Raw genomic sequence first — 24,884 nt, forward strand, 5'->3', positions numbered from 1 at the left:
AGTTGGACTAGCTGAATTATCCTGACAATGAATGTATGCAATGAGGCATACTGACGTCTATTAGCAAATCTCAAGATGTGTTTTGCTCAGTTATTTCTCTAGTCAATAGACTGTGATGTGTACCTCAGCAGAAGTCTGTATCTGCTCATTTTGCAAGTTATGTTGGTGACCATCTCCTTGCAATGAGCTAGAATCACATGCCCAGAAAGCACCCTATTATAGCATGAAAATGGGGGGGGTGCAATTGGGAAAGTGCTCCAGTGTTGAAAATACTCATTGCCTACTGGTGGTGCGATGGCTGCCATTGTGACTGTAATACCAGACTGGACCAGGACCCACCAAAGCTAAAGGCATGAGTCTCTGCAGCTTGAGCTATAAAGCCAGTGGTGAGTGGAGGACTCTCAGTCTCTCTGGGGATCAGGCCCAGAAAGGGACAGGTCTCACACGCTGACTGGTGGGTCACATTAGCTTTTCACATTCTTGGACAAGTTGCCTTCAGTTCTCACCAGAAAAGTTTGCTGGAGCACTCACAGAAAAGCGATTTTGTTAGTGACCAACCAATGATGCGATGTAATTGGCAAGAGATTTCAAACATTGGTTACCTTTTATTATTTCTGTCTAGGAAAGGTCTTTGCCACGTGTCTTTCAGGCTTGCACGGACTGTCGAGCCCTTATTCAGTGGCTGCAATGAGACTGCCTGTGAGATGAAGCACTCACCAGAATGGGGTGAGGGCTCCACAGGCTGGACCTTTCTGAGCTGTCGTTCTGAACTGTGGCTTAGTTGGAGCATTGTGCTCTCCCCTTAGTGATCATTAGGCAGGAGGAGCTAAGAAACACTGGAGATGGGGTACAACGTAAAGACTGAGGTAATCGTAAAAAAGAAGGTGCCAGATTTACTAGCACAGCCTTTATAAAAAAACACATGCTGTCCTTGCCTGCTGCGTGACCACAGCTGCTGCTTGTTTCTACTGGCCCTGCGGATGCAGTGTAAACGAGTTAATTTATCTCCCGCTACACTGAAAATGAAAAGCCAAAGATTTAAAGTGATCACTTAGAAGTCACAGGCTTGATTCGTTCACCACTAAGCCAGGGGAGCCGGTACCAAACCCTGGGGCCAGCAGAGGCAGGTGAGCAATGGGGGCTAATTCACAAGCATGAATTCCACCCAACAGAGATAGCTTCACCCAGCTGCTGTGCCACCAGTCGTTCAGCTAGCGGAGGCTGCATAAGGGACAGGGCCTGTTTGTGTTGGGAAGGAGGCTAGCTACGTCACCAGTGGAGCCCTGGCGTAGAGACCTTGTGACCCTTAAAACAACGAGAAGTCCTGTGGCACCCTATAGACTAACAGATTTATCAGTGCATAATCTTTCATGGGCAAAGACCCACTTTGTCAAGTGGGTCTTTGCCCACGAAAGCTCATGCTCCGCTAAAGCTGTTAGTCCATAAGGTGCCGTGGAACTTCTCATTGTTTTTGCGGATACAGACTAACATGGCTACCCCTCTGATACTTGTGACTGTTCTCACTGGCTAAACTTTTGCTGCTAGGGTTCTTCTGCTGCGGACTGGGCCAGAGGGAAACAAGCCCAGATTGCAGCTGGAATTTTAGTAGCAAAATGTATCATTTCCCAACACTAGTGGGGGCCGTGGCTAGCAGTCTGGTGCAGATACAATCCTGGGACCACTCATTCAGGAGTGAGAAACAACTCCCAGCAAAAGGCAGCCAGGAAACGATGTGGCTGATGGTCCTTGGGATGGAGCATGTCTAGCATAGTGAGGACAGGAATGACTGTCAGGAACCTCTGGGCACTAATTATGGCTCTGACACCTACTCCTTTTGTGAGCTTGGGCAAGTCACCAGCCTCTGCCTCAATCCTCCCACCTGTAAAATGGGGAGAAGGAGATTTACTTACTACCCTCTCAAGGAGAGTTAATGGATTAGTGGTTCTAAAGCTCCTTGAAGATGAATGGCCATATTTTGAACTGGCATAACTCTAATAACTTCAGTTAAGTTACAATCAGCAGTGAATGTGGCTCAACTCGTGCTAAATGGCTAAGCTCACTGGATCCAGATATCATTTACGCTTATGTACATCAGGCGTAACCTACTGGAATCATTAGTGTTACATTGGGGCAAGTCAGTATCAGGCCCAAATACTTTGCTCCCTCCTTGCTTTGTATTGTTAGGTAGTAATGAGTAATACCTCTGACTCAGCATGGTCTTGTCCTGTTTCATGATGCTGGAAGCAACGGTGAAAGTGCAGTCAGGTCACTAATTTGGGCTGTGTGTGGCAATGCCTTAGAGCCTCACTGGCTTTCTGCAGGTCCACAAGAAGCAAGCAAGCAAGAACCGTAACTGTGCACTCCACATGCCAGCAGTGCTGCTGGGAGGCAACAACATTGGCTATCAGATGCTGTTGGTGCAAGTCACAAAATGCTGAATTGAGTTTCTCCTGCGCAACTGATCCAAGTTGCCTTTGACTGGACACTGTGATTCAGCGACTGAGGGGCAGCGGTGGTGGGAGGGCCACGGAGAGATGAGGAAGAGTTTGCGCCGTCAATATTGAAATAGGATGACCTAGCAGGGAAAACATGAAGGGACTGTTAGCTACTTACAGAGACAAGCCAACACCCCAATGGAAACATGCTTGCAGAGAGCAGTAGCACTTGGGATTCCCAAATGGAAACCAGCTCACTCAGTTAAGGATTTTCCCCATCAAACAATTTTTTTTAACTTAAGTTTCAGTGTCCCTTTCTACAGAGTGAAACCACTACTCAAAAGAGTTGTTTTGTGTAGATCAGAAGTGAGGAACAGGCCACGCTGGGAATATATTACTAGCTGCCTTAATTTAAATGAGCTTTACATCCCTGCCAGAGCTTTAGTTTTCCAATCATAGTGCGCTTGTACAAACTTTATGTCAATAGCTTTTTCGTTCCCTCTGTGACAGCCTATCATACAGTCACATGTCTTTTTTCTCCCCTTTCTCCCCCACTCACTTTTTTTTAAATGAAAAAGACCAGGACTTCAACCAATTTTTGTCTGTCTGAGCACAAGAACAGAGCAGCCTGGCCCAACAGTACAATCTCTGTGTATGTGCACACATGTTCCTCCTCACTGCAAATGGAACCTGGGGCCTCTGTTTATTTTGCAGGGTCCTCCAGCAATTTTTAGTGTCCAGGGCATCCTATTACAAACCACATATTAGGAAAAAGACTTCACTTTAGAGTGACAAGGTAGGGAAGGTAATATATTGTATTGGACCCACTCAGAAAGATATTACCTTACCTACCTGGTTTGTCTAATCTCCTGGTACCAACATGGACACAAAAAGATAAGGAACGTTTGGAACAGCCCTGTACCCTCAGCATCTGGTTCCGGAAACATTTCTTAAGCATGTAAGTAGTTTAACTGAAACCTGTTGAATTACCTGTGTGAGTTCAGCTTACATGTGTGTAGGGTATTGGAATGGTTTATCAACATGCTCACTAATCCCAGGCTGACAAACAAAAATTCTGAACTCTTAAGAAAGACAGAGCACAATATCTTCAAAAATGGGTGCCGAACACTGGAAACAATAGAAGCTCAATGCCCCAGGCTTTTGAAAAATCAAGGCACCATTTAATTGCCTAAATAAAGCTGAGGAGCCAAGCTCTAAACACAGATTTTTGAAAGACTTGGCAAGAAATAAAATGTTTATTTGAACAATAATCCACACGCTGGACGTGGTAAGTGTTCAGCTGAACCACATTGGTGCATATCCAGTAGTTTTCTCTTATTGTTTTGAGATGCAATATCCTAGCATTTCCGGCTGGGTTTGGGTGTGTGTGTTTTTGTTTGGTTTGGTTTGGTTTAAGTGATGCCAGAGTCTCCAGGAGATTTTCTCTCTCACATTAACTCATGGAAAACTGAAAGATCAATGGATGGCAAAGGCCATCTCTACTCAGCATTAACATGAATGCCCATTCACCACAAACCACATGGACAGGGAAGAGACCAAACAAATGAGTGAAGGTGGATCAGGCAGGATGAATCAAAAGACTTCAATAACTCTAAGTGCAACAGCCCAGCACCTGAACCCTAGGTGCTTGAAAGGGCTGTAGACCATAAACATTTTGTCAGTGGTGGGTGAGTAAGTCCAGGGTCATCAGCCAGGGGTCAGTAGGGATGAGTTGGTAGCAGCTGGGGAGATATTTGGATGAAGCAGAGACATTTGTTGGCACCAGAGAACAGCTCTCATCTGGCAACAAGCAGCATGAGGCTGTGGCAATGATGTAACGCAAAGCTTTACTCGGTGCTGGGGCTCCAAGCCTGGAACAGGGACTGCATTTACCTTCTCAGCCCTATTAGATAGTGGTCCTTCCATGTCTGCTTTGAGGTGCACTGCTGGAGCAGTGTAAGGAAGTCTACAGTGCACTTGCCCACACTGTACCTGACCTGCGAATGAGAAGAGGGCTTCAGCCTCTGTGACCTTCAATCGGTTACTCTTTGTGCCAGAACTAAATCAGCTGTCATTACGCTCTAAATAAAACACACCCTCCAGGCTGAGCAGCCAGAGTCCTGAGCAGGAAATGGGTCAGGACTGAGCAGCAGGAGGAAGGCACAGGACGACTAATCAGTTTTTACTAAAATGCACATGGGTCAAGGTGGCGGGGGGGGGCTAAGATTGTCTTAAAGGCAAAAATGATCCAGTGAAGTCATTGTGGGCCACCCTCCCATCTCCCTGAACTGTGTTCTGGGACCCACCATTCGCAAATGATTAATTCGCACTCAGAATGAGCGGAAGAAAATTTGTGATCCCACTCACAGGAACAGAACTGCCCAATCTCCAAATTAGAGTCCTAACGACATGGTCACTGGCCACCACCTCTGATTTATAAGGAACATGTGAGGAGAGATAATGACCAAAAAAAGCAAGGCCATTACAGTGGCCTCAGCTGCAGATGAGGGAGTCTATTGAAAGAGGCCATATCTATGACTTGTTCCTTATGTATGCCCTTTGCCAACTCTCTGATGCTGGCATTAAGCTCTTTGGCCTGCAGCTGAATAGAGACTCTAAAGAAAGCCCCAAAGGCAAAGTTCTCCTGGCGCCTGTTCTCCATAGGCTGCCCTGACCCTGGTTCACAATTCATAAAATGTCAGAACCTGCAGGGGAAAGTGCCTGCCTGCGCCTTTGGGCACTGTAAATTAATGACTTCATGGTGCTGTTGCATTGACACTAGCCACCGTTAACTCCTAATAGCTCTTCTCTTGCTATAAACCCTTTGCTTTCCCCAGCGGGCCCATGTCCCTTTCTGCCCCATCATAAACACTACAGCGTGGATGGGCTGCCACTTACTTTCTATGTATCCATGCAGGGTTACCATCCTGGCCCTCTCGGGGCTGCTGAAGGGAGAGTAGTGGATGTCATCAGAAAGCGACGTAGGGATCCGGGAAGGGGGGGCTCCGGAAGGAGGCACTGTGTGTTGAGGCGTGTGCTTTTTATGGCGTGCTCGGCAGTTTTGAAACCAAACCTGCAACACCAAGAGAAACCAAACCAGGTGGGTTAAGAGAGACCTAAACAGAGATGTTATCTATCACAGACACACACACCCCGACCCCCGAGTCTGTCTCAGTTTGAACATTTCAGGAAAGGAGAAGACTTTGTTAGAAATCGGGGCCCTGGGAAATCTTCCTGACAGGCCCCAACCCCCACCACTCTACTGGCCTCCCTGGCTTTGTTTTCATACCTTAGAACAGAAGTTTCAAGTCCATGAAGCCTGAGCATTAGGGCTCTCTGGCTGCATTTTTTTACTATTAATTGATCTTAGCTCATAAAATGACACATGCCAGCTTAAATGAAAGGATGAACCTCTAGGGCTTGATGAAGGAATCAGGGTGACATTCTATGGCCAGTATTATACAGAAGGGCAGGTTTGCCCAGAGGATCTCAACCTTTCCAGACTACTGGACGTCTTTCAGGGATCTGATCAGCCATGTACAGGCCCACCAAAAGGGGAAAAAAAGAGGCAACTGCCCTGGGGCCCTTTAAATCACCACCAAAGCCCCAGGTGGCACCTACTGGGTGCCCCTGTCAGCCTGGCTGGGGTGATGGGGTAGAAGAACCCAGCCCCCAATGGTCTGGTGACCCTGGCTGAGCAAACATTAGTGCTGTGCATGATGAATGGTATTTGAGTCAGATTTAACCATTACCTAGAGAGATTTTTCCTGGTACCTGCATATTTCACCTTATTTTGCTTCTATTTTCGGATTTGAGCACAAATAGCTACTTGCCAGAACAATTGTCTTAGATGCCTGTATACCAATGCAAGAAGTATGGGTAATAAACAGGAAGAACTGGAAGTGCTAGTAAATAAATATAACTATGACATCGTTGGCATCACAGAAACTTGGTGGGGTAATACACACGATTGGAATGTTGGTATGGAAGGCTACAGCCTGCTTAGGAAGGACAGACAGGGAAGAAAGGGGGGAGGCGTTGCCTGATATATTAAAAATGTACACGCTTGGACTGAGGTGGAGATAGACGTGTTGAGAGTCTCTGGGTTAGACTAAGAGGGGTAAAAAACAAGGGTGATGTCCTGGTAGGCGTCTACTACAGGCTGCCTAGCCAGGTGGAAGAGGTGGATGAGACTTTTTTTAAATAACTAACAAAGTCAAGCAGGGCCCCAGATTTGGTGGTGATGGGGGACTTCAACTATCCAGATATATGTTGGGAAACTAATACAGTGGGGCAGAGACTATCCAGTAAGTTCTTGGATTGCATTGGAGACAACTTTTTATTCCAAAAGGTTGAAAAAGCTACCGGGGGGAAGCTGTTTTAGACTTGATTTTAACAAGTAGGGAGGAATTGGTAGAGAACTTGAAGGTGGAAGGCAGCTTGGGTGAAAGTGATCACGAAATCATAGAGTTCACAATCCTAAGGAAGGGTAGAACAGAAAACAGCAAAATAGAGATAGTGGATTACAGGAGGGCAGATTTTGGTAAACTCAGAGAGCTGGTAGGTAAGGTCCCATGGGAAGCAAAGCTGAGGGGAAAAACAGCTGAGGAGAGTTGGCAGCTTTTCAAAGGGATATTATTAAGGGCCCAAAAGCAAGTTATCCCGCTGTGTAGGAAAGATAGAAAATATGGAAAAAGACTGCCTTGGCTTAACCAGGAGACCTTGCATGATCTCAAAATAAAAAAGGATTGTATAAAAAATGGAAACAAGGAAAAATTACAAAGGATGAATATAGGCAAACAACACAAGAATGCAGGAGAAAGATTAGAAAGGCTAAGGCACAAAATGAGCTCAAACTAGCTACAGGCATAAAGGGAGACACAAAGGCTTTTTATAAATATATTAGAAACAAGAGGAAGACCAGGGACAGGGTAGGGCCATTGCTCAGTGAGAGGGAGAAACAGTAACAGGGAACTTGGAAATGACAGAGATGTGTAATGACTTCTTTGTTTCGGTCTTCACTGAGAACTTTGATGAAGGAATGCCCAACATAGTGAATGCTAGTGGGAAAGGGGTAGGGTTAGAAGTTGAAATAAAAAAAGAACAAGTTAAAAATCACTTAGGAAAATGAGATGTCTGCAAGTCACCAGGGCCTGATGGAATGCACCCTAGAATACTCAAGGAGCTGATAGAGGAGGTATCTGAGCCTTTAGCTATCATCTTTGGAAAATCATGGGAGACAGGAGAGATTCCAGACGACTGGAAAAGGGCAAATATAGTGCCCATCTATAAAAAGGGAAATAAGAATAACCCGGGAAACTACAGGCCAGTCAGCTTAACTTCAGTGCCAGCAAAGATAATGGAGCAGGTAATTAAAGAAATCATCTGCAAGCACTTGGAAGGTGGTAAGGGGATAGGGAACAATGGCCAGCATGGATTTGTAAAGAATAAATCTTGTCAAACTAATCTGATAGCTTCCTTTGATAGGATAACGAGTCTTGTGGATAGGGGAGAAGCGGTAGATGTGGTATACCTAGACTTTAGTAAAGCGTTTGATACGGTCTCTTATGATATTCTTATAAAAAAACTAAGCAAATACAATTTAGATGAGGCTACTATAAGGTGGGTGCATAACTGGCTGGATAACCGTACCCAGAGAGTAGTTCTTAATGGTTCTCAATCCTGCTGGAGAAATGTAACAAGTGGGGTTCCACAGCGGTCTGTGTTAGGACCAGTTCTGTTCAATGTCTTCATCAATGATTTAGATATTGGCATAGAAAGTGTGCTTATTAAGTTTGCAGATGATACCAAGTTGGGAGGGGTTGCGACTACTTTGGAGGATAGGGTCAAAATTCAAAATGATCTGGATAAACTGGAGAAATGGTCTGAGGTAAACAGGATGAAGTTTAATAAGGACAAATGCAAAGTGCTCCACTTAGGAAGGAACAATCAGTTTCACACATACAGAATGGGGAGAGATTGTCTAGGAATGACTACAGCAGAAAGGGATCTAGGGATTATAGTGGACCACAAGCTAAATATGAGTTAACAGTGTGATGCTGTTGCAAAAAAAGCAAACATGATTCTGGGATGCATTAACAGGTGTGTTGTGAACAAGACATGAGAGGTCATTCTTCCACTCTACTCTGCACTGGTTAGGCCTCAGCTGGAGTATTGTGTCCAGTTCTGGGCACCGCAGTTCAAAAAAGATGTGGAGAAACTAGAGAGGGTCCAGAGAAGAGCGACAAGAATGATTAAAGGTCTAGAGAATGTGACCTATGAAAAAAGGTTGAAAGGCTTGTTTAGTTTGGAAAAGAGAAGATTGAGGGGAAACATGATAGCGGTTTTCAGGTATCTAAAAGGGAGTCATAAGGAGGAAGGAGAAAACTTGTTCTTCTTGGCCTCTGAGGATAGAACAAGAGGCAACGGGCTTAAACTGCAGCAAGGGAGGTTTAGGTTGGACATTAGGAAAAAGTTCCTAACTGTCAGGGCAGTCAAACAGTGGAATAAATTGCCAAGGGAGGTTGTGGAATCTCCATCGCTGGAGATATTTAAGAACAGGTTAGATAGATGTCTATCGGGGATGGTTTAGATAGTGCTTGGTCCTGCCATTGGGGCAGGGGGCTGGACTCGATAGCCTCTCGAGGTCCCTTCCAGTCCTAGCGTTCTATGATTCTATAGTTGTGTACCGTGAGGGTAGCTTAGAGATATATATACAGAAAGTAAGCCAGCCCCACCCCTTCTGCCCAAAGCTCTGCCCCTTCCAGGGACACAGAGCCAGGTCCCATCCCACCTTGCCAAGGGGCCCGGAAAGTTTCTCCACAGCCCTGGTCACGTACCCCTACGTTTCACTTCTCTTAAGAACTACTTGCTTAGCAAACCAGACATAAAAATACAGACATGTCACTGCTATTACTACAAAACTGCTGACGTCCTCACTTGAACACATAATTCTCAAATGAATCTCTTGGAAGGTAACTTTTGTACTTACATGCCAGCGTGTAACATATCAAGCAATATCAACAAAAGCATGGTGCAACATTTCGGTTTGCACTGACTTTGCTACGTAGCTCATTGTAAAGACCTAGATGAGCTGATGTACACCTCAGAGAGTCTTGTTAATCCCCAGGGTCATGCCCCTGGTTGAGAACCACTGAGATAGATGATCATAAAAGTCTTCTATGGTCTTAAAAATCTCCCAGTGTTTAGTGGAGTGCTACTGACTGGTTAATCAGTGCCCAGAGCCAACCCTAGCGGAAGCGTTTAGTAGCAATATTGGAACATCTTGGGACATTCCTCCACTGCGTTCCTGCCCAGGAGGACTTTGGACCAAACAGAAGCCATGCCCCTTTCCCAGCCCGGGTTTTACACAAGTGCATGTTGAGACAAGGCACTGGTGTGTGTCCTCACTGCAGAGTGAACATGAGTGAGGGGCTCCCAAGGCCGAGCCCCCACGTTAGCCTAGCTCTGCCTGACCTAGTGTCCCCACAGGTCTGCACTCACCTGTGTGTCTCACTATCACTTCTGGGGGCATATCCCATGGTCCTTTGTGCTCCAGTGAGTAGAGCTCTTCTAGGAATCCTCCCCAATGAGCCGGGGCAGAACCGGTCATCTTGTCTTTCTGGGCACACAGGGAGAATTGTGGGAAGGCTTTGGAAGTGAATGGGGGACCGTGATGATCGAAAGCCTTGCTCAGCTATAGCCCACACCCAGGAGTTCAATCCAGGGCAGCTAGCTGGGCTTGAAAGCCCCACTAAACTTGTGTCAGAGGTTAACACGAGGGGTGACCATTAGCGGCAATGCCTGGGTTAACTCTGCTGTGGGGACAGACCCATGGTGTACACCCGAGCTGTACAGATCATATCAATGAGGCCAACAAGTGTGTCTGATTGCTTGGATTAAAGGAACACCCGGGGACCTATGGCAGTAGTTAGCATGCCAAGTCCTACCCTGTGTCCTAGAACAAGGAACTCCTGAGGGACTATCTTTTAAAAAGTGCTGAAGTGTTACATTTTACTTCTTGCTTGTAATTTTTTTCAGCGCTAGGTCAATGTTCCAAGAGAGGAGGCTGAGACAGAAACAGCCGTAAGTGGTTCACATCAGATTATGCCTGACAAATTGTTTCCTGATGAAAGGTCCTTTTTTGGAAAAAAAAATAATTCACACATGGACTCGCCCATTGTCCAGTCCACTTGGCCTTGGGATTATTGAAGAGTTTTGTAACTGAGGTTTGAGCTGGATTTTTGTCCTACTAGACCCTTAAATTTGCCTTTGAAAGGGCAAAAATGGGTGGCAACTGCAGGATTGTTTTCGACTTTCAGGTTTTTCTTACAGGCAAATATATATCAGTGCCAGGTTAAAGCTGAGACTACAAATGCACAAGAAGGACAGGAAGGTCAGGGTGAGATTCCTACAGGGACCGCGTTTATTACTTGCATACGTAATTATAATACTTAGCTGTTAAATAGAGTTGTTCATCTGTCCATCACAAAGTCTTTTATAAAAAATGTCAGTGACATTGTCCGCATTTTACAGAGGGGGAAACTGAGGCACAGAGCAGTGACGTGACTTGCTCAAGGTCACCCATCAGACCCCTGACGTAAGCAAAAACAAAATCCAGCTCTTGTGTTCTATCCTGCTATCTTACTCTCTATTGGCCTCACCTACACTGCAGTTGCTTCTGGAATTTCCTTACGTATTTCCTCCTAGCTAATAAAACCAACAAGAAGTCCTGTGGCACCTTATAGACTAACAGATATCTTAGAGCATAAGCTTTCATGGGCAAAGACCCACTTCACCAGATGCATCTGAGGAAGCAGGTCTTTGCCCACGAAAGCTTATGCTCCAAAATATCTGTTAGCCTATAAGGTGCCACAGGACTTCTTGTTGTTTTTGAAGATACAGACTAACTCGGCCGCCTCTCTGATACTCCTAGCTGCTGAAGTTTCTCACATGGTTAAAAACCTCAACTTTCATGTTTTCCAAAGTGCCTTCACTTGGGCTGCTCCTGGCTGTCATTCCATTGACTGAAATGCATTGACCAGCTGAAGTTTCTTTGGAATGAGGAGTGTTTGTTCTTGGGGAAGGGCGCTTGCGTTGTCTGAACTGATTTTCAGTGACAAGGTGAAGTGGATAGGGACAATATTAAAATCAGTTGTCCCCCTTTCAATTTATTTGCCTTGGCTTGGAGCTAGTGGCCCTGGGCTTGTAAACCAGGGTCACAAGTTCATTCCTCGCTGGGGCCTGAAGTGTATTTTCAAGAATGATTAAAGGTCTAGAGAACATGAGCTATGAGGAAAGACTGAAAGAACTGGGCTTGTTTAGTTTAGAAACAAGAAGATCAAAAGGGGACATGATAGCGGTTTTCAAGCACCTAAAAGAGGGTTACAAGGAGGAGGGAGAAAAATTGTTCTCCTTAACTGCTGCGGATAGGACAAGGAGCAATGGTCTTAAACTGCAGCAAGGGAGATTTAGGTTGGACATTAGGAAAAACTTCTTAACTGCCTGGGTGGTTAAACACTGGAATAAATTGCTTAAAGGCTATGTCTGCATTTACCAGGAATGCCAACGGCTGAGACGCAATTTTAGGTACTCCAGTTGCATACCTAAAATCAATTTTGCAGCCGTCAACGTTGGTCCTTGTCCTCCCTGCAGAATGTCGACGGGAGCTCTCCGACATTCCTTAATCGCAAGGAGTTCCAGATTCGACACTGATCCCAGAACACGCCGGCACCCCGGAAGATCAAACCTAAGTGTTTGCTCTTCTGCAGCTAGTGTAGACCTAGCCTTAGGGCGGTTGTGGGACCTCCATCACTGGACGTATTTAAGAGCAGGTTTGATAGACACCTATCTGGGATGGTCCAGATGGTGCTTGATCCTGCCATGAGGACAGGGGGCTGGACTCAATGACCTCTCGAGGTCCCTTCCAGTTCTAGTGTTCTGTGATTCTAGTCTTCTTCGATTATACAAATTTGAAAAGAAGGGAAACGAGCAGGAAATGGGAAAAAGCACAGTGCTGGCATAGTCAATGGATTCTGCCATCAAACACCTGCACATTGGAGAGGTCACCTGCTAATCCAGCATGTCTGCTCCTAGCAGTGACTCTGTGATGTTACCTCCTGATGTTCGTAAGGAGAGTGTGAAGATTTAGCCAAGCGAGCCCCGGGAATTTTGATATACCAAACTCCCCAGTTCTGCAAGGTGGTAAGTGACACTCTGCAAATCATCAGCAGAGCTTCTCCTCTGCCCCTTACCTGAATGACTCTCCGACTCAGCCCAGTCATGTCTGCCAGTTTCTGAAGGGTTTGTGCATCTGGGTTGTTATCCTGAGCAAACTGTGCCTGCATGACCTAGAGGGCAGATGGACACAGGGAGAACAGTCACCTTGACTCTCGTCCAGCAACCTACCCCCCAGAACTCTCTGCTGAGGCCACTTTACCTGCAGCTGCTCTGCGGTGAAGGATGTGCGCGCTCTCTTTGCTGGCTTCGGTTGGCTGTCTTGCTCTGACGGGACTGCTCCCTCTAACGTGATCCCGTTGCCTACAGGAGAGGGGGCAGGTCTGAGCGTGGTGCTGATTAGAGCCCACATGCAGGAGCCCAGAGGCAGCCATCTAAAGCGAGGGGAAGCCTCTTCTGTTCCAGCTGGAGCCGAAATAACCCCTCCCTGGGCAGCTGTCTGGGAAAGTTGCTCAGGGCAGGAGCTTGCCCAGGAAGGCAGCGTTGTGGGTTGATGGGGTTTGGGCTCGTCATTGTAAGTCATGCAAAGTGACTCACGCCCCCAGGACCTGACCCAGTGCCCTATTACTAAGCTAGCTCCCACTGCTGGGAATAAGAGTTTTGTCTGACCGCTCAATCAGTCCCCCAGGTCCAAAACCTGACCTCCATGCATAGCCCACGCGGGGGAACTCAGCACAGGAGGAGAAAGACTCAGGGCTGGGACAGTCGCTGCACCTCTTGGAGATCTGCCCCAAGCAACTCAGCCCCTGCTGCCCAGCCTCGTGCGGGAAACCCTCAGAAAGCCAGGTCCCCGCACACCAGGGAAGTGCACTGCTTTCCTGATCCCACCTCCCCCCCGACTGGATCCCCTGCACAGCCTCACAAGGGAACAAGAATCGCCCTGGGGGGGCTGACATGTGCAGAAATCAGGTGAATGCAAAACTGAACTCTGCATTAGCTACTGCTCATTGGTGGCACTCAGCACCAGCTGCCGTCTGCACTGGGGGCAGGGGGAGAAGTTTCCCTGCCCGCAGGTGCAGAAGGCTTTGTTTGGAGGGATTCTGAGTTCTGCGATTCAAACAGGTCTCCAAGCAGCATCCAGCCCAGGGGCGCTAGCGGCATAAATGCTCTCCTCAGACAGTCAACAACTTTTCACTCCAAACACGTCAGTAATGTGGCCATTATTACCAAGCATCCCAGAGGATTTATCCTCCCAACACCTTGCCAGGGCTATTATCCCCACCTCACGGCTGGGGATGGAAGACAGACATGCAGTTACTTGCCCAAGGTCACAGGCAATCTGTAGAAGAGCTGGGACTGAACACCAGTCCCGTAAGAACATGAGAATGGTTGTAGTGCATCAGATCAATTGTCCTGTGTTCCCGCAGCAACTGATGCCAAGTCAGGTGCATCGGAGGAAATGAACTGAGCAGGGCAATTCTGCCCTGTCCTCCTGTCCCAGCATCCAGCAGTCAGAGGCTTAAGGCCATGCAGAGCGTGAGGCCATGTCTCTGACCACCTTGGCTAAAAGCCATTGATGGGTTGATCCTTCAGGAACTGATCTAGTTCCTTTCTGAACCCTCTGATACCTCTGCCCATTATAACAGCCACTGCCAGGGAGCTCCGCAGGCTGACGGTGCTTCCAGAGGTTAGTTTTAAACCTGCTGCCTCTTGATTTTATCAGCTCCCCCCTCCAGCTCCCCCAGTGTTACGTGCTGGGGTCAACATCACTTCTCCATTCACTACCCCTACCCCAGCCATGGTTTTATAGACCTCCAGCCTATCCCTTCACATCACCAGCCAGGAATGCTGGTCCTAGAGTTTAAATAACTCAGCACTAGTGTTGCATGGGCAGCCAAGCTCCTAACTGAGCAACACCACTGAGCACTGATGAGCTCAAGTTGGCAGCCAGCAGGTGCCCTCTGTGCACCATCTCCCCTAGCCCCAGGAACAGCTGTGAGTTACATGGTGTTCGTGCTGAGGAACCCAAATCAGGACCCGTCACGCGAGGCGCTGTAGGAACGCAAGGTGAGAGGCTGGCCCTGCCCTAAGAGACCTCGCTATGATTCGGACATGGCACACCAGGGAGGTGTAGCAAGTAATTGGAGGGAAGAGGGAAATGCAGGACAAGGGGAACAATAACAAGGACAAACATTTACACAGGTCCCTTATTGTCCCTCTTCCCAGCTGCCATCAGTAGCTCAGCAGAAGTAGGGCTCTACCTTCTGGAACTCTTGACTCTGAGCACCGAATCCAGGCCACGTGCAATCCCACTGAAGTCATCAAGTTGTTTCCCTGGCCAAGCCCCACCTTAGGACAAGATGACCTTGCACCCTGCTCCTTCAGGGCTCTGCACTTCAATTGACTTCAGCATCCATGGCCCACCGGCCAGGCCCCACTGTCAATGTGCCAGCTTGGGTCTCACCCACTATCCAAGCCCCCACTGAGCCGCTGTCGCTAGCCTCAGACTGTATCTGCCAAGTAAGTAGCTTGCGGAGGGGCTCTTCCCCTCATCTTCTGCCCACTCTAGGAAGGTAAACCCTGAAATGCTGGAGCATGGATCTAGGACTCCTACAAACGACCAAGGAACAGGACCTGTGGTGCAGGTCCCCTGGGTTCCCTGCCCTTCCCAGCCATCTCAGAGTGTCTCCTTCCCAGGGCATAGACAGCTGAACCACTGCAATGGGGAAGCATGAGAGGAAAAGGATGTTGTGCATTTGATTCAGGCATGTTCAGCCAGGCGCAGTTTGAATCTGAAACACAGAACTGGGCTGTGCCTGGTCAGTGCCCACCCAAACACAGAGAGCTGTCAGGAGCAGGGCTGGAGCACGAGGTCACATCAGGCTCCCGGCGACATTAACACTTTCATCTTCCACAAAGTGATGGAAATTGCAATCACTCCAAGACCTGCTGCTGAGCTCTCTTTTACATTCAAATTCGACACGTGAACAAGTGGTTTGAACCGGGATGGGAATTTTCTAGGTCATTATAGGGGCTTGTTTTCATACTTGGCTTAATCTAATTCTTGACCACCAGCCCCCTTCCGCCCCTCTGCTCTCTGATTTGCTCACCTTGACAATTTTTTCTGATTTGTCAACCTTTACTGTTTTCGGTTCTCTGTGCCTTAAATATCGAGTCTGGTCTGGTCTGGCTATGGGCTGAAAAGTGGGTCTGTCCCACAAAAGCTCATCATCTAATAAATTTTTCTGTTAGTCTTTACAGTGCTGCTGGACTGCTGTTTTGTTTTGATAGTGTATAGACTAGCACGGCTTCCCCTCTGTTGCTTCCACCAAGTGATTTATGAGCACAAGGCTCCTCGGGTGCACAAGCGCCGGCCATGCTCAGACAGGCAGGCAGGCGAGCTGCTGGCCAGCACCACTAAGGGTGGGTGCCTGAAATGGGGTTCAGCAGCTCCCCTTTCGCTGCTCCCCTGGGGAGCAGTTTGCTTTGCAGGCTGGACAGGGCTCTGATTGTTTTGGCCCATGCTGAAGGGCTTTCCCAGACAGTTTGACTTCTTCCTATAGGATGATGAATGGGATCCAGGCTTCAGCAACATCTGTTTATTTTTCTTCTACGTGAAACGTCATGTGCAGAAGAAGTTGCTTTGCAATTCTTGGGAAAAAAATGTGTGGCCCTCTGCAAGTCTCCAGGAATTGCTCATCTCCGGAGGTGGCGCTCAGATGCAAGCTGTCCTCAGTTGGCTCTAGTGCAGGAAATGCCGGCCTTCCACGGCAGACTCATGGCACAACCGCTCTGTCCGGCTGCCCCTGGCTTCCTCCTGCCCCTTGTGCCCCATAGCTGGTGTGATCTCCCTTTGGGAGCCACCCACTGCCCTGTGCCTGAACAGCAGGAGGGAGACACCACAGCTCATCTGGTGTAAACTGAGCACTGACTCCAATAGGATCTCACCAATTCACACCACCTGGGGATCTGGCTCCCAACATTCAATGCCCCCACTTCAGGACAAGTGGCATCTTCCCTGGGGCTACTCCTAGCAGATGCCACAGAACACCTGCATTGTCAGGAGCCTTGCTACGCTCTGAGCATCGGTCTGCCATATGGCCTGACGCCCCACAAACAGGCATCCGGAGTCAGGACCCTCCCAGACTGACTTGACGTTTTGTTTTATCTCGTTGCTTCACCCTTGTAAACATGCTCTGATTATTTTCGTGTCATTTGGGATAATTGTTTCCACATGCAGCCGAGGATGGCGCTTCACACTCATGTCCCTCAACAGCCCATCTGCTGAGGTAAGCTCATGCCGGCCTCCCCAGCAGACAAAGCTAGACCAGCATTTTGCACTTGGGCAGCGCTTTCAGCTGCAGAGCGCTCTAAGGTGAATCACTGGGTACTAAGCGGCCAGGGAAAACACGAGCTCCCCCCTGTGAAATGCTCATAGTTAACTTCTCTTTCCTCCTTCTTCCTCTTCAGCCTCTTCTCTGCTCCGAGAGTTGGAGGGGGAGATCCAGGACTCCCCAATCGAGGCAAGAAACAAGGCCCCGTGACTGTTCCCCATCACACCTCTTCCAGCCTGGTAACAATCCACGCGCACTTCTCTCCCACACCGTTGCTTTGTCTGCAGGAGCCCTTTGGCCTTCTGCCTAATTGCAGCCCGTGGAATAGGCTGAGTTTCTGCAGCTCTAGAGAGGCCCCAGGCTCTGCCCAGGTGAGGAGAAATGGTCACCCCAGGGGAACGCTGAACTTCAGTCAGAACTACTGTAGCACAACAGAGTTTGAAGCAGATGATTGACTCTGCCCGGATGAGCCAGCGAGAACCCCAAGGCCACCCCTCAGGGAAGCAGGTGAGCTGCAGGAGGGGACAGGTGGGTAAGGCTAGGCCGTGATTCCTGACTCACCCGCCTGCCCCACTAAAGGGTGCTGAAGGGTCCATCACACATTTACCCCTGCAACAGCCTCAAGAGCGTCTCTCAGTCTAGAGACTGCAGCCAGGGCTAGAGGAGCTCCGTGAGCCTCAGGCAACGTCTGCACTAGGCAAAGTAAGTCAACCCCAGGTACACAGTTCTAGCTACGGCACTTGTGTAGCTAAGGTCAGCTGATCTGCACTTGGCTGTCCGTACTGGGGAAGTGGGCGGGAGAGTTTCTCCTGTCGCCCTCCCTTACGCCGCGTGTCTCGTGAAGAGCGCAGGGGTCGACTGTGCCCCCGGGTGCTCGATTGCACATGCCCATACAAGATGCACAAAGCTGATCCCCGGGAGAGCAAGCCAGAGGGGGTCACTCTTCCGGGCTAGCGTAGACATAGCCTGAGCCAGCACACACGCAGCCAGAGCCATCTCCACTGACGTCTAGGGGCTGTGCCCATTTGCACAGCCAGAAGGTGGAGCGGGAGTGTTCTCACGGTGTCTCTCTCAGCTCACAAGCAGGCACCCCACAAGCACCAGCCATCTGGGCCTGCTGCTGTGCCCAGTGAGACCGATCAATTGGCTTTTATCACAACCAAACCAGTCGGTGCCCATGGCATGTTGCCCTGGCAAAGCTCAAGCAGGGTTCTGAAAACCTTCACGTGCCTCCCTGCACCCGACAGTCCCTCCTCTGGGCCGTCCGCGGGGGGCTAGTATTCTGTAAGCCTCGCAGCGGGGGCTTAGCCTCAAATGAGCATTAAGCCACACGAAAACAAGCAGTCTTGTAGCACCTTAAAGACTACATTTTATTGAAGAAGTAATGAGCTTTCGTGGGTCTTTAAGGTGTAGAGAGCTGCTTGGCTTTCTTGTGAAGCTACAGGCTAACGCAGCTCCCCTTCTGAGTCTATGAGGCCACCAAGCAATTCCTGCACCCTGGTGGTCCCCAGGAACGTTCCTGCCCCACTTTCTGAAGATCCCATTCACAGGTGTTAGGGTGTCTCTACTGATAATTCCCCTGGCAGCACCAGGCCTCTGTGGGCACCTACACCTTTCTCCAGCCAAGCAGCCAAGCAAAATCAAATGGTCGGCGTGGGCCAGGGCCACTCCGCCCTCCTGCTGGGCCAAGATGAGATGGTAGTCCCTGGTTCAGCATCAGAAGAGGTGGTTGGTGGCATTGGCCATGGCTCCCTGTGGGCACAGGGCCCTGCTAAGAGATGCATCCACTGCCGCTCACCCCAGTCATCCTCCTCTTGACGAAAGTGTGAGCTCTCATTCTGCTCCACCCATTCTCTTGGCCAGGGACACCATAAGGCTCCTGCTATGGGCCACACAGCTAGGTAGCTTTCCCAGGGCACTTCTGTCAGGCCTTCTCCACCGATGAACCCGATAATTTTTTTCTACTTGTGTGCAGAATAAATTTTGTTATGTGCCCTGAGGCATATCCAGATGTGCACCACCCATAGAAACACACGCTGCCAGATGTGGGCACTCTGCTAATCAGCTGAGTGCCATGTGCATGAGTCCTGATCAGCCATCCCCAAGTTCAGCTTACAGGGAACGCTGTTCTCCACTCAGGCCATTGCACCGTGCCTGGCTCCTGTCTGGCCCTGGGGGTGACAGTACCACTGGCTTATTTGTAATCACCAAACTGTGCAGCACCCCCTGAAGGTAACACTGTGGGCACGTCTTCTCCCCAGCCAGCTGAGCAGGCTGGTGGGTTTTGTCTCACTATACAAATACTGACTAAGATCACACGCCTGCCTTCCCTCACATAGCTGTGTGACCGCCTAACCCTTGATGTGCCGCACAGATCCAGAGTGCGCCACTGGATCTTTTGTGTGTGTAACATATGTATTGGCTGGCTGAGCACTACCAGTGCACAGCTCAGCCCCTGCCATCCAAAACGCCCAGCCACAAAAGAGTGCGTCAGCTCTTGCTGAGTTGGGCAGCAGAGGGAGAAGGCAGGACAATGAAAGGTATCTCTAGCCACATGAGCTCACAGTCTCCAGAGCTTTCACCACAAAAGCTGGAATGAAAGCACCTTAGATGACTTCATCCACCCTAGATTTAATGGCACTATCCTGTAAAATGGGTACAGACTGTGGCCCTGCACTTGGCGCTCTGACAGCATCACACACCCTTCAGCTTTTAAACCAGTGGGAAACCCATGACATGACACCTCAGCGGCTCACTCCATGGCGCAGTCACAATGCAGCCTCCCTTCTCCAGGCAGAGCTGACCCAGTGGGGCCCAAGGCAGCTCACTGACAGCAGGGCCTAGCCAGTGACTGTGGGGCCTTGAAGGCGCAAAGCCCAAGGTCAGGTCTCCATGGTGCACAAACAAGCCTTGCAGATATGAGGGTGAACTCACCACGGACCCAAATCCTAAAGCTCAGCTTCACCCCACACTAAACATCCTGAGTGACCCGCCAGCTGTGCATAACCCACGAGAGCTAAGGACTGCGCTCCAACAGTCCGACACTTCAGCCCTGGGCCCTTCATTTCTCTCCCCGCAGCCAGGTCCTCCACATCATTCACAGCTTGCCCTTAACTTGGCCATTCCCAGGAGAGCCCCTTCCAGGTGCTTCCCCTTCCACCCTCGCTGCTGACACCTCCCAGTCCAGCTGCCGTGCTCAGTCCAGCACCAAGTTCTTACTGTACTTTAGTGATATTTAAAACTTAAATGCCTACACACCCCAGCCCTGAGGGCTGTTCAGCCCCACCACCCGGGTTCAACGAGCTGGCCATTCGGGTCCTTTCTGAGACCACTTGAATGCTGCCACTCAGGAAGAGGGAGCTGGAAGGAGTTCAAGGGGAAGGGAGCTGCTCCATTTTGCATTTGACCTCTGCTGCTCCCGGAGGGGTGTGGGGCTTGATTGAGAAACCATAGCCATGTTGTCTCGCCCTCCGGTACAGTCAGGGGAAGGCTGGTGTGCAGCCCAACGCAATGGGGAAGTGGCAGGACCCGTGGGAGGGCAGGGCCAGTGGAAAATGAGGGGAATGTTTGGCCCGTCTGCTTGGCTTCCCACCTTCTAGATTAATGACTCACATACTCAAAATCCCCGACTGCTTCCTGCCCTGCACACTGCAGGGAGACCAGCAAAACCCAAGCAACAAAGCCTCCAGTCCAAGCTGAGACAGGGGCATCCTCTCCTCAGGAGAGAAACACATCAGTGCCCAGGCCCTTCTGCCTGCTTGGGGGCAGCCCTGGGGAGAGGAATGACAGCACCACCCCCAACCTCATGCTCCTGCAAGCTCTTGGCCAGATTAGGGGCCCTCAGTCACCACTTTGGATCCTGCTGGAACTCCTGCTGCTTCCAGGGAAACATCCGCCTTAGGTGTCCTATGAAACGGCCAGGGAGGAGGGGACTAAAGGGCTTGTTTTGATCCCAGGATACCCAGACATGCCAGCTACACACCAGCAAAGCCACACAGCAGGTGGGAAAAGTGGCCCCAGCAGGAGGCTCCAAGACAGCAGAAGTGGGAGCAGACACCACGCTGGCAAGTTGCCTCCTGTCTCCTGCAGCAGCAGCTGCCTGGAGCTCCACACCTACAGGAGTCCAGAGACCAGCAAGACCCTGGGAAACAACCAAGTCAATGGCCATGCCACCCCACTGGGAGGCTGACCCCTTCAGAGACTGCAGCACCACAGTGCAGTATCTGGGGAACACCAGCGCCCTATGTCGCAGGCTCAGACTCTATCCTGGGGCCCGTAGAGGCCTCCAGCCACTCTGGATGCATCTCAGGGTGGAATTTCGCCCAGCGAGAACTTGTTCACCAAGGTGATGATGAGGTTGTTCTCTGCTGCCCTGTGGACCACCTGGCCCTCTAGGGTCCAGCCAGGGGTACTGGAACTGTGCATCTAGTGCTGAGAGCTGCTGAACCAAACTGCAAACCCTGCCTCTGACAGAAACCACTTCAAGCCAGGAGGTGCCTCCAGCAGCCCCCCAGGACCCTCGCACTGAGGCACACAGACGGGCTAGCCCTATGGCTTCGTGACCTAGGAAAGGAACCAGAGAGGGAGGCGAGGGAAATCCGCATAGCCAGCCATTCTACTAACATGGCGAGACATTCCCAGGAGAGCGCGGAGCCAGCGGGTATCCCGGAGGGGCTGCGTACCATTTTCAGCCGCTCGCTTGAGGTTCTCTATCATTGTGTCATAGTGAATCCGGCACAGCACTTTCTCTTCCACCAGGCCAAACTCCTCGCCCGTAGACAGCTGCCTTTTACAGGAGAAGCAGGCAAAGCAGGCGAGGTGGTAGGCATTGCCACGGGCTCTCCTGACCCAGTCGCTGGCATAGATCTGCCTGCCGCAGCGGGCACACTTTGTACCAAATCGACTGGAAGAGAAAGAGACACAGAAAGAAAGGGTGAGAACGACGACAGGCAACCACCTGGGGATTGCTGTTCAGCTGTACAGCAGCAGGGCCCGCACACACACACACACACACACACACCGTCGCTGCTACGCACTGCACAGGCGCAGGGTCAGAGACGGTCCTGGCCTCAGAGCACGCCCTGTCTCACAGACCAAAGCGTGGGCCGGGGAAGCCACACCCCGTGAGGTCAGGTGACTTACACCCAGCAGGTCAGTGGCTGAGTCATACCGCCTCACCTCCCCGGATTCCCGTGAGGAGATGGCTCTAAATACAGGCTGGCCTCTCAGGGCCTGGTGTGAGCACCCCTGACTCGCTGTGTGAGGTGCTACTGCTGCCATGACGGGCCCAGGATATTGGAGAGACAAGATGGGGAAATTGGAAATCTTGTGCTGGACCCACTTCTGTGGGGGAGAGAGACAAGCCTGCAGCTTACCCAGGGGCAACCTGAAGCAGCGCTTGGCCTCTCTCAAGGGCTTGTCTCTCCCCCACAGGAGTGAATCCAACAGAAGAAATTCCCTCCCCCGTTTTGTCTCCCCTCTGACGTAGGCCATATCGTGTGCATTACCGGGCTGCCGCAAGGCCTAGACCTCCCAGGCAACATGGTAAGAAAGAGCCTGGAGCTACTAACTGTTCACACCGCAGCAAGCCAGCAAACCAAGCTGAGCCCAGGGGGCAGATTTGTAGCAGAGCTAAGAAAACGCCACGTGTATTAATCTGCTCTGAGTTCAAGGGACATCTCAGCCCCTCTCCAGGAGACAGGGCCCCTGCCAGCAATGCAGCTCAGCTGAGAGGCCAGGGATACACCATAAGTCTTAATCCTTCCTCTCCACCCCCATGTACACTGGGGTTTAGGTGCACTCCCAAGAGGGGAAGCATTTATGATGCTATCTGGGCCACCTCTGTTCTGGGCACTAAGCCCTTCGTTCCCCCAAGCTGCCCGGCCAGGACCTTTCACTGCCACCATGTTCACTGCAAAGAACACTTTGTTCCCATGGAAATCAACGACACTCCCCACCCCGCCAGTGAAACACTGACCCCTTCAATGGGGCCTGAACATCACCCGTCACATGCGCCATCGCACAGAGATCCTGTGAGAGGCAGTCTCAGGAAACATACAGAATTATTCGAGCCAAACAACTCAGTGGGCTTGAGAAAGTTCCTTCCATTCAAAGCCATCCGAAAGCCAAGCAAAAGGGCCAGGCCAGGTAGTGGCCTCAGCAGGCTTCTCAGGGTTATAGACTCAGAGGGGGAAGGAGAAAAAAGCCAACGAAATCAGCTGCAAGACCCACCCCTGGTTTTAGATAAGGCACAAGCATAAAAGATGGAAAGGCAGTCCATGATAGTTGCCCAATGGATGATAAATTCATAAACAAGCGGTTGAGGTAATGGGGTTACATTAATCATCTTTCAAGTCCTGGGGCTTTTTATTTGAGTCTTCATCAATGTGCCACTGGGATGGGAAATGTGTAAAGCTGGACAAAAAGAAATTGACTAGACTTTCTTTTCTTCAAAATAAGCCAGTTTTATTGAAACCAAACTAAATATTTTAAATGTCTCTGTTTTCCACATCCAAGGTGGGATTTCTGTGGTGGGGAGGGAGAGAAAGAGACAAGAATAGCCATATGACCTAGTGGTCATGACACTCATCTGGGATGTGGGACACAAACATGGGGCTCCCACCTCCCAGCTGAATGCCCACTTACTGGTTGTTCCGGAATCTGTCTTTCCCTCAGAAATTTTCAGAAGGTCTGCACTGAACCGATGCAATTTGAAATCTCAGACCCTATAGCTGCATGGGATTGTTGTTTTCCTGCCAGCCCTAGAGATTAGTTAGAACCATTTTCCCCCATTCCAACGGACTGAGTCATGGCTTTTTTTCAAATGTGATTTATATATATAAATGTTTTTAATACATAAAAGTCTTTTTATTGACAGAAGAAGGACATCTTGGTGGATTAATTTATGCTAAAAAGGTTGTTTAATGATACGCCCTTGAAAAAGCCAATGAAAGTTCCAAAGCTCTCTGTCTTTTGTGCTGTACATATATGACTGTTCTTACAGTTATGCAGCACTCAGAGCATCCACTGATGTCCACAATGCATGACTGTTCCAAGTCTAAATTGCGTGTAAAAAGTTCTATAGTTTACAAGAGAGAATCAACAAAATCCTTAATGAACAAACGCTCCATTCACCTTCCCACAGAACTGTGGCCTTTTGGGGGTACCATTACATTCAGCTCCATGAAGTCTAGTTTGCATTCTCCTTCTGATTTTTTTTCTTCTTTTAAATACATATTTATTGCTCTTTTAAAAAAATGTATGCAAATATCCCACCCCACCCAAAAAAAAGGAAGCAAACAACAGAACTGATCATATTTTCTTTCTTGCATCAGAGGTAATGTCAGTCCTGAAATTATTCTAATATTTGATACCAATACTTCCGCTACATGCTATCTAGAGACATTACTAGGGTAAGATTTGTTGCTTTTGTCTAAAGCATCGGCAGCAGACAACAGAGACAAGATTAGATGGGCCCTGCAGTTCCCCCCCACCCCCCCGTATCATTACCCCACTGGAGATCTGGGATCAGACCAACTATTTGAGAGTCCTGGTATTGCCGTTCCCTTTTTTTATATTCAAACATGCCATGTTGGCATTGCCTGAGCCAAACCTTTTTGCCACTGGTCTACCAAAGGGCCAAGAAGGTACAGACCACAGCACTTCATGTGTATATCAATTCTTAGTGTCTTATGTCTGCCGAGCTCAAACTTTCTTTCAGTTTCGTTCATCAGTCTGAAACCATCTGCTCAGCCTGCAGCGGCACACACAAAAATCCAAAAGAACATCAGAAACTGTTAGGAAAGAGATAAATAATAAACCAGAAAATATCATAATGCCACTGTATAAATCCATGGCATGCCCACACCTGGAAAACTGGGGGTCATTCTGGTCATCTCATCTCAAAAGAGAGGTTAGAGTTGGAAAAAGTACAAAGAAT

At 49.4% G+C, this 24,884-nt stretch overlaps 1 protein-coding gene across 1 annotated transcript in view; it reads right to left on the reverse strand.

Moving 5' to 3' along the window:
• Nucleotides 1-1,426: 1,426 nt before the first annotated feature.
• The window catches only part of LHX6 (LIM homeobox 6), a 35,260-nt gene continuing 11,802 nt past the window's right edge, over nt 1,427-24,884 (reverse strand). The window contains exons 5-10 of the mRNA XM_075015220.1: nt 21,628-21,848; nt 12,874-12,974; nt 12,689-12,784; nt 5,334-5,508; nt 4,329-4,432; nt 1,427-2,575 (exon numbers count right to left, since the gene is read on the reverse strand). Coding sequence (XP_074871321.1) covers nt 2,555-2,575; nt 4,329-4,432; nt 5,334-5,508; nt 12,689-12,784; nt 12,874-12,974; nt 21,628-21,848 — 718 coding nt within the window. The 3' untranslated portion in view covers nt 1,427-2,554. The remainder of the gene's footprint in view (nt 2,576-4,328; nt 4,433-5,333; nt 5,509-12,688; nt 12,785-12,873; nt 12,975-21,627; nt 21,849-24,884) is intronic.

This window comes from Carettochelys insculpta, chromosome 21 (assembly GCF_033958435.1).
Source record: "Carettochelys insculpta isolate YL-2023 chromosome 21, ASM3395843v1, whole genome shotgun sequence".
NCBI classification, from domain to species: Eukaryota; Metazoa; Chordata; order Testudines; family Carettochelyidae; genus Carettochelys; species Carettochelys insculpta.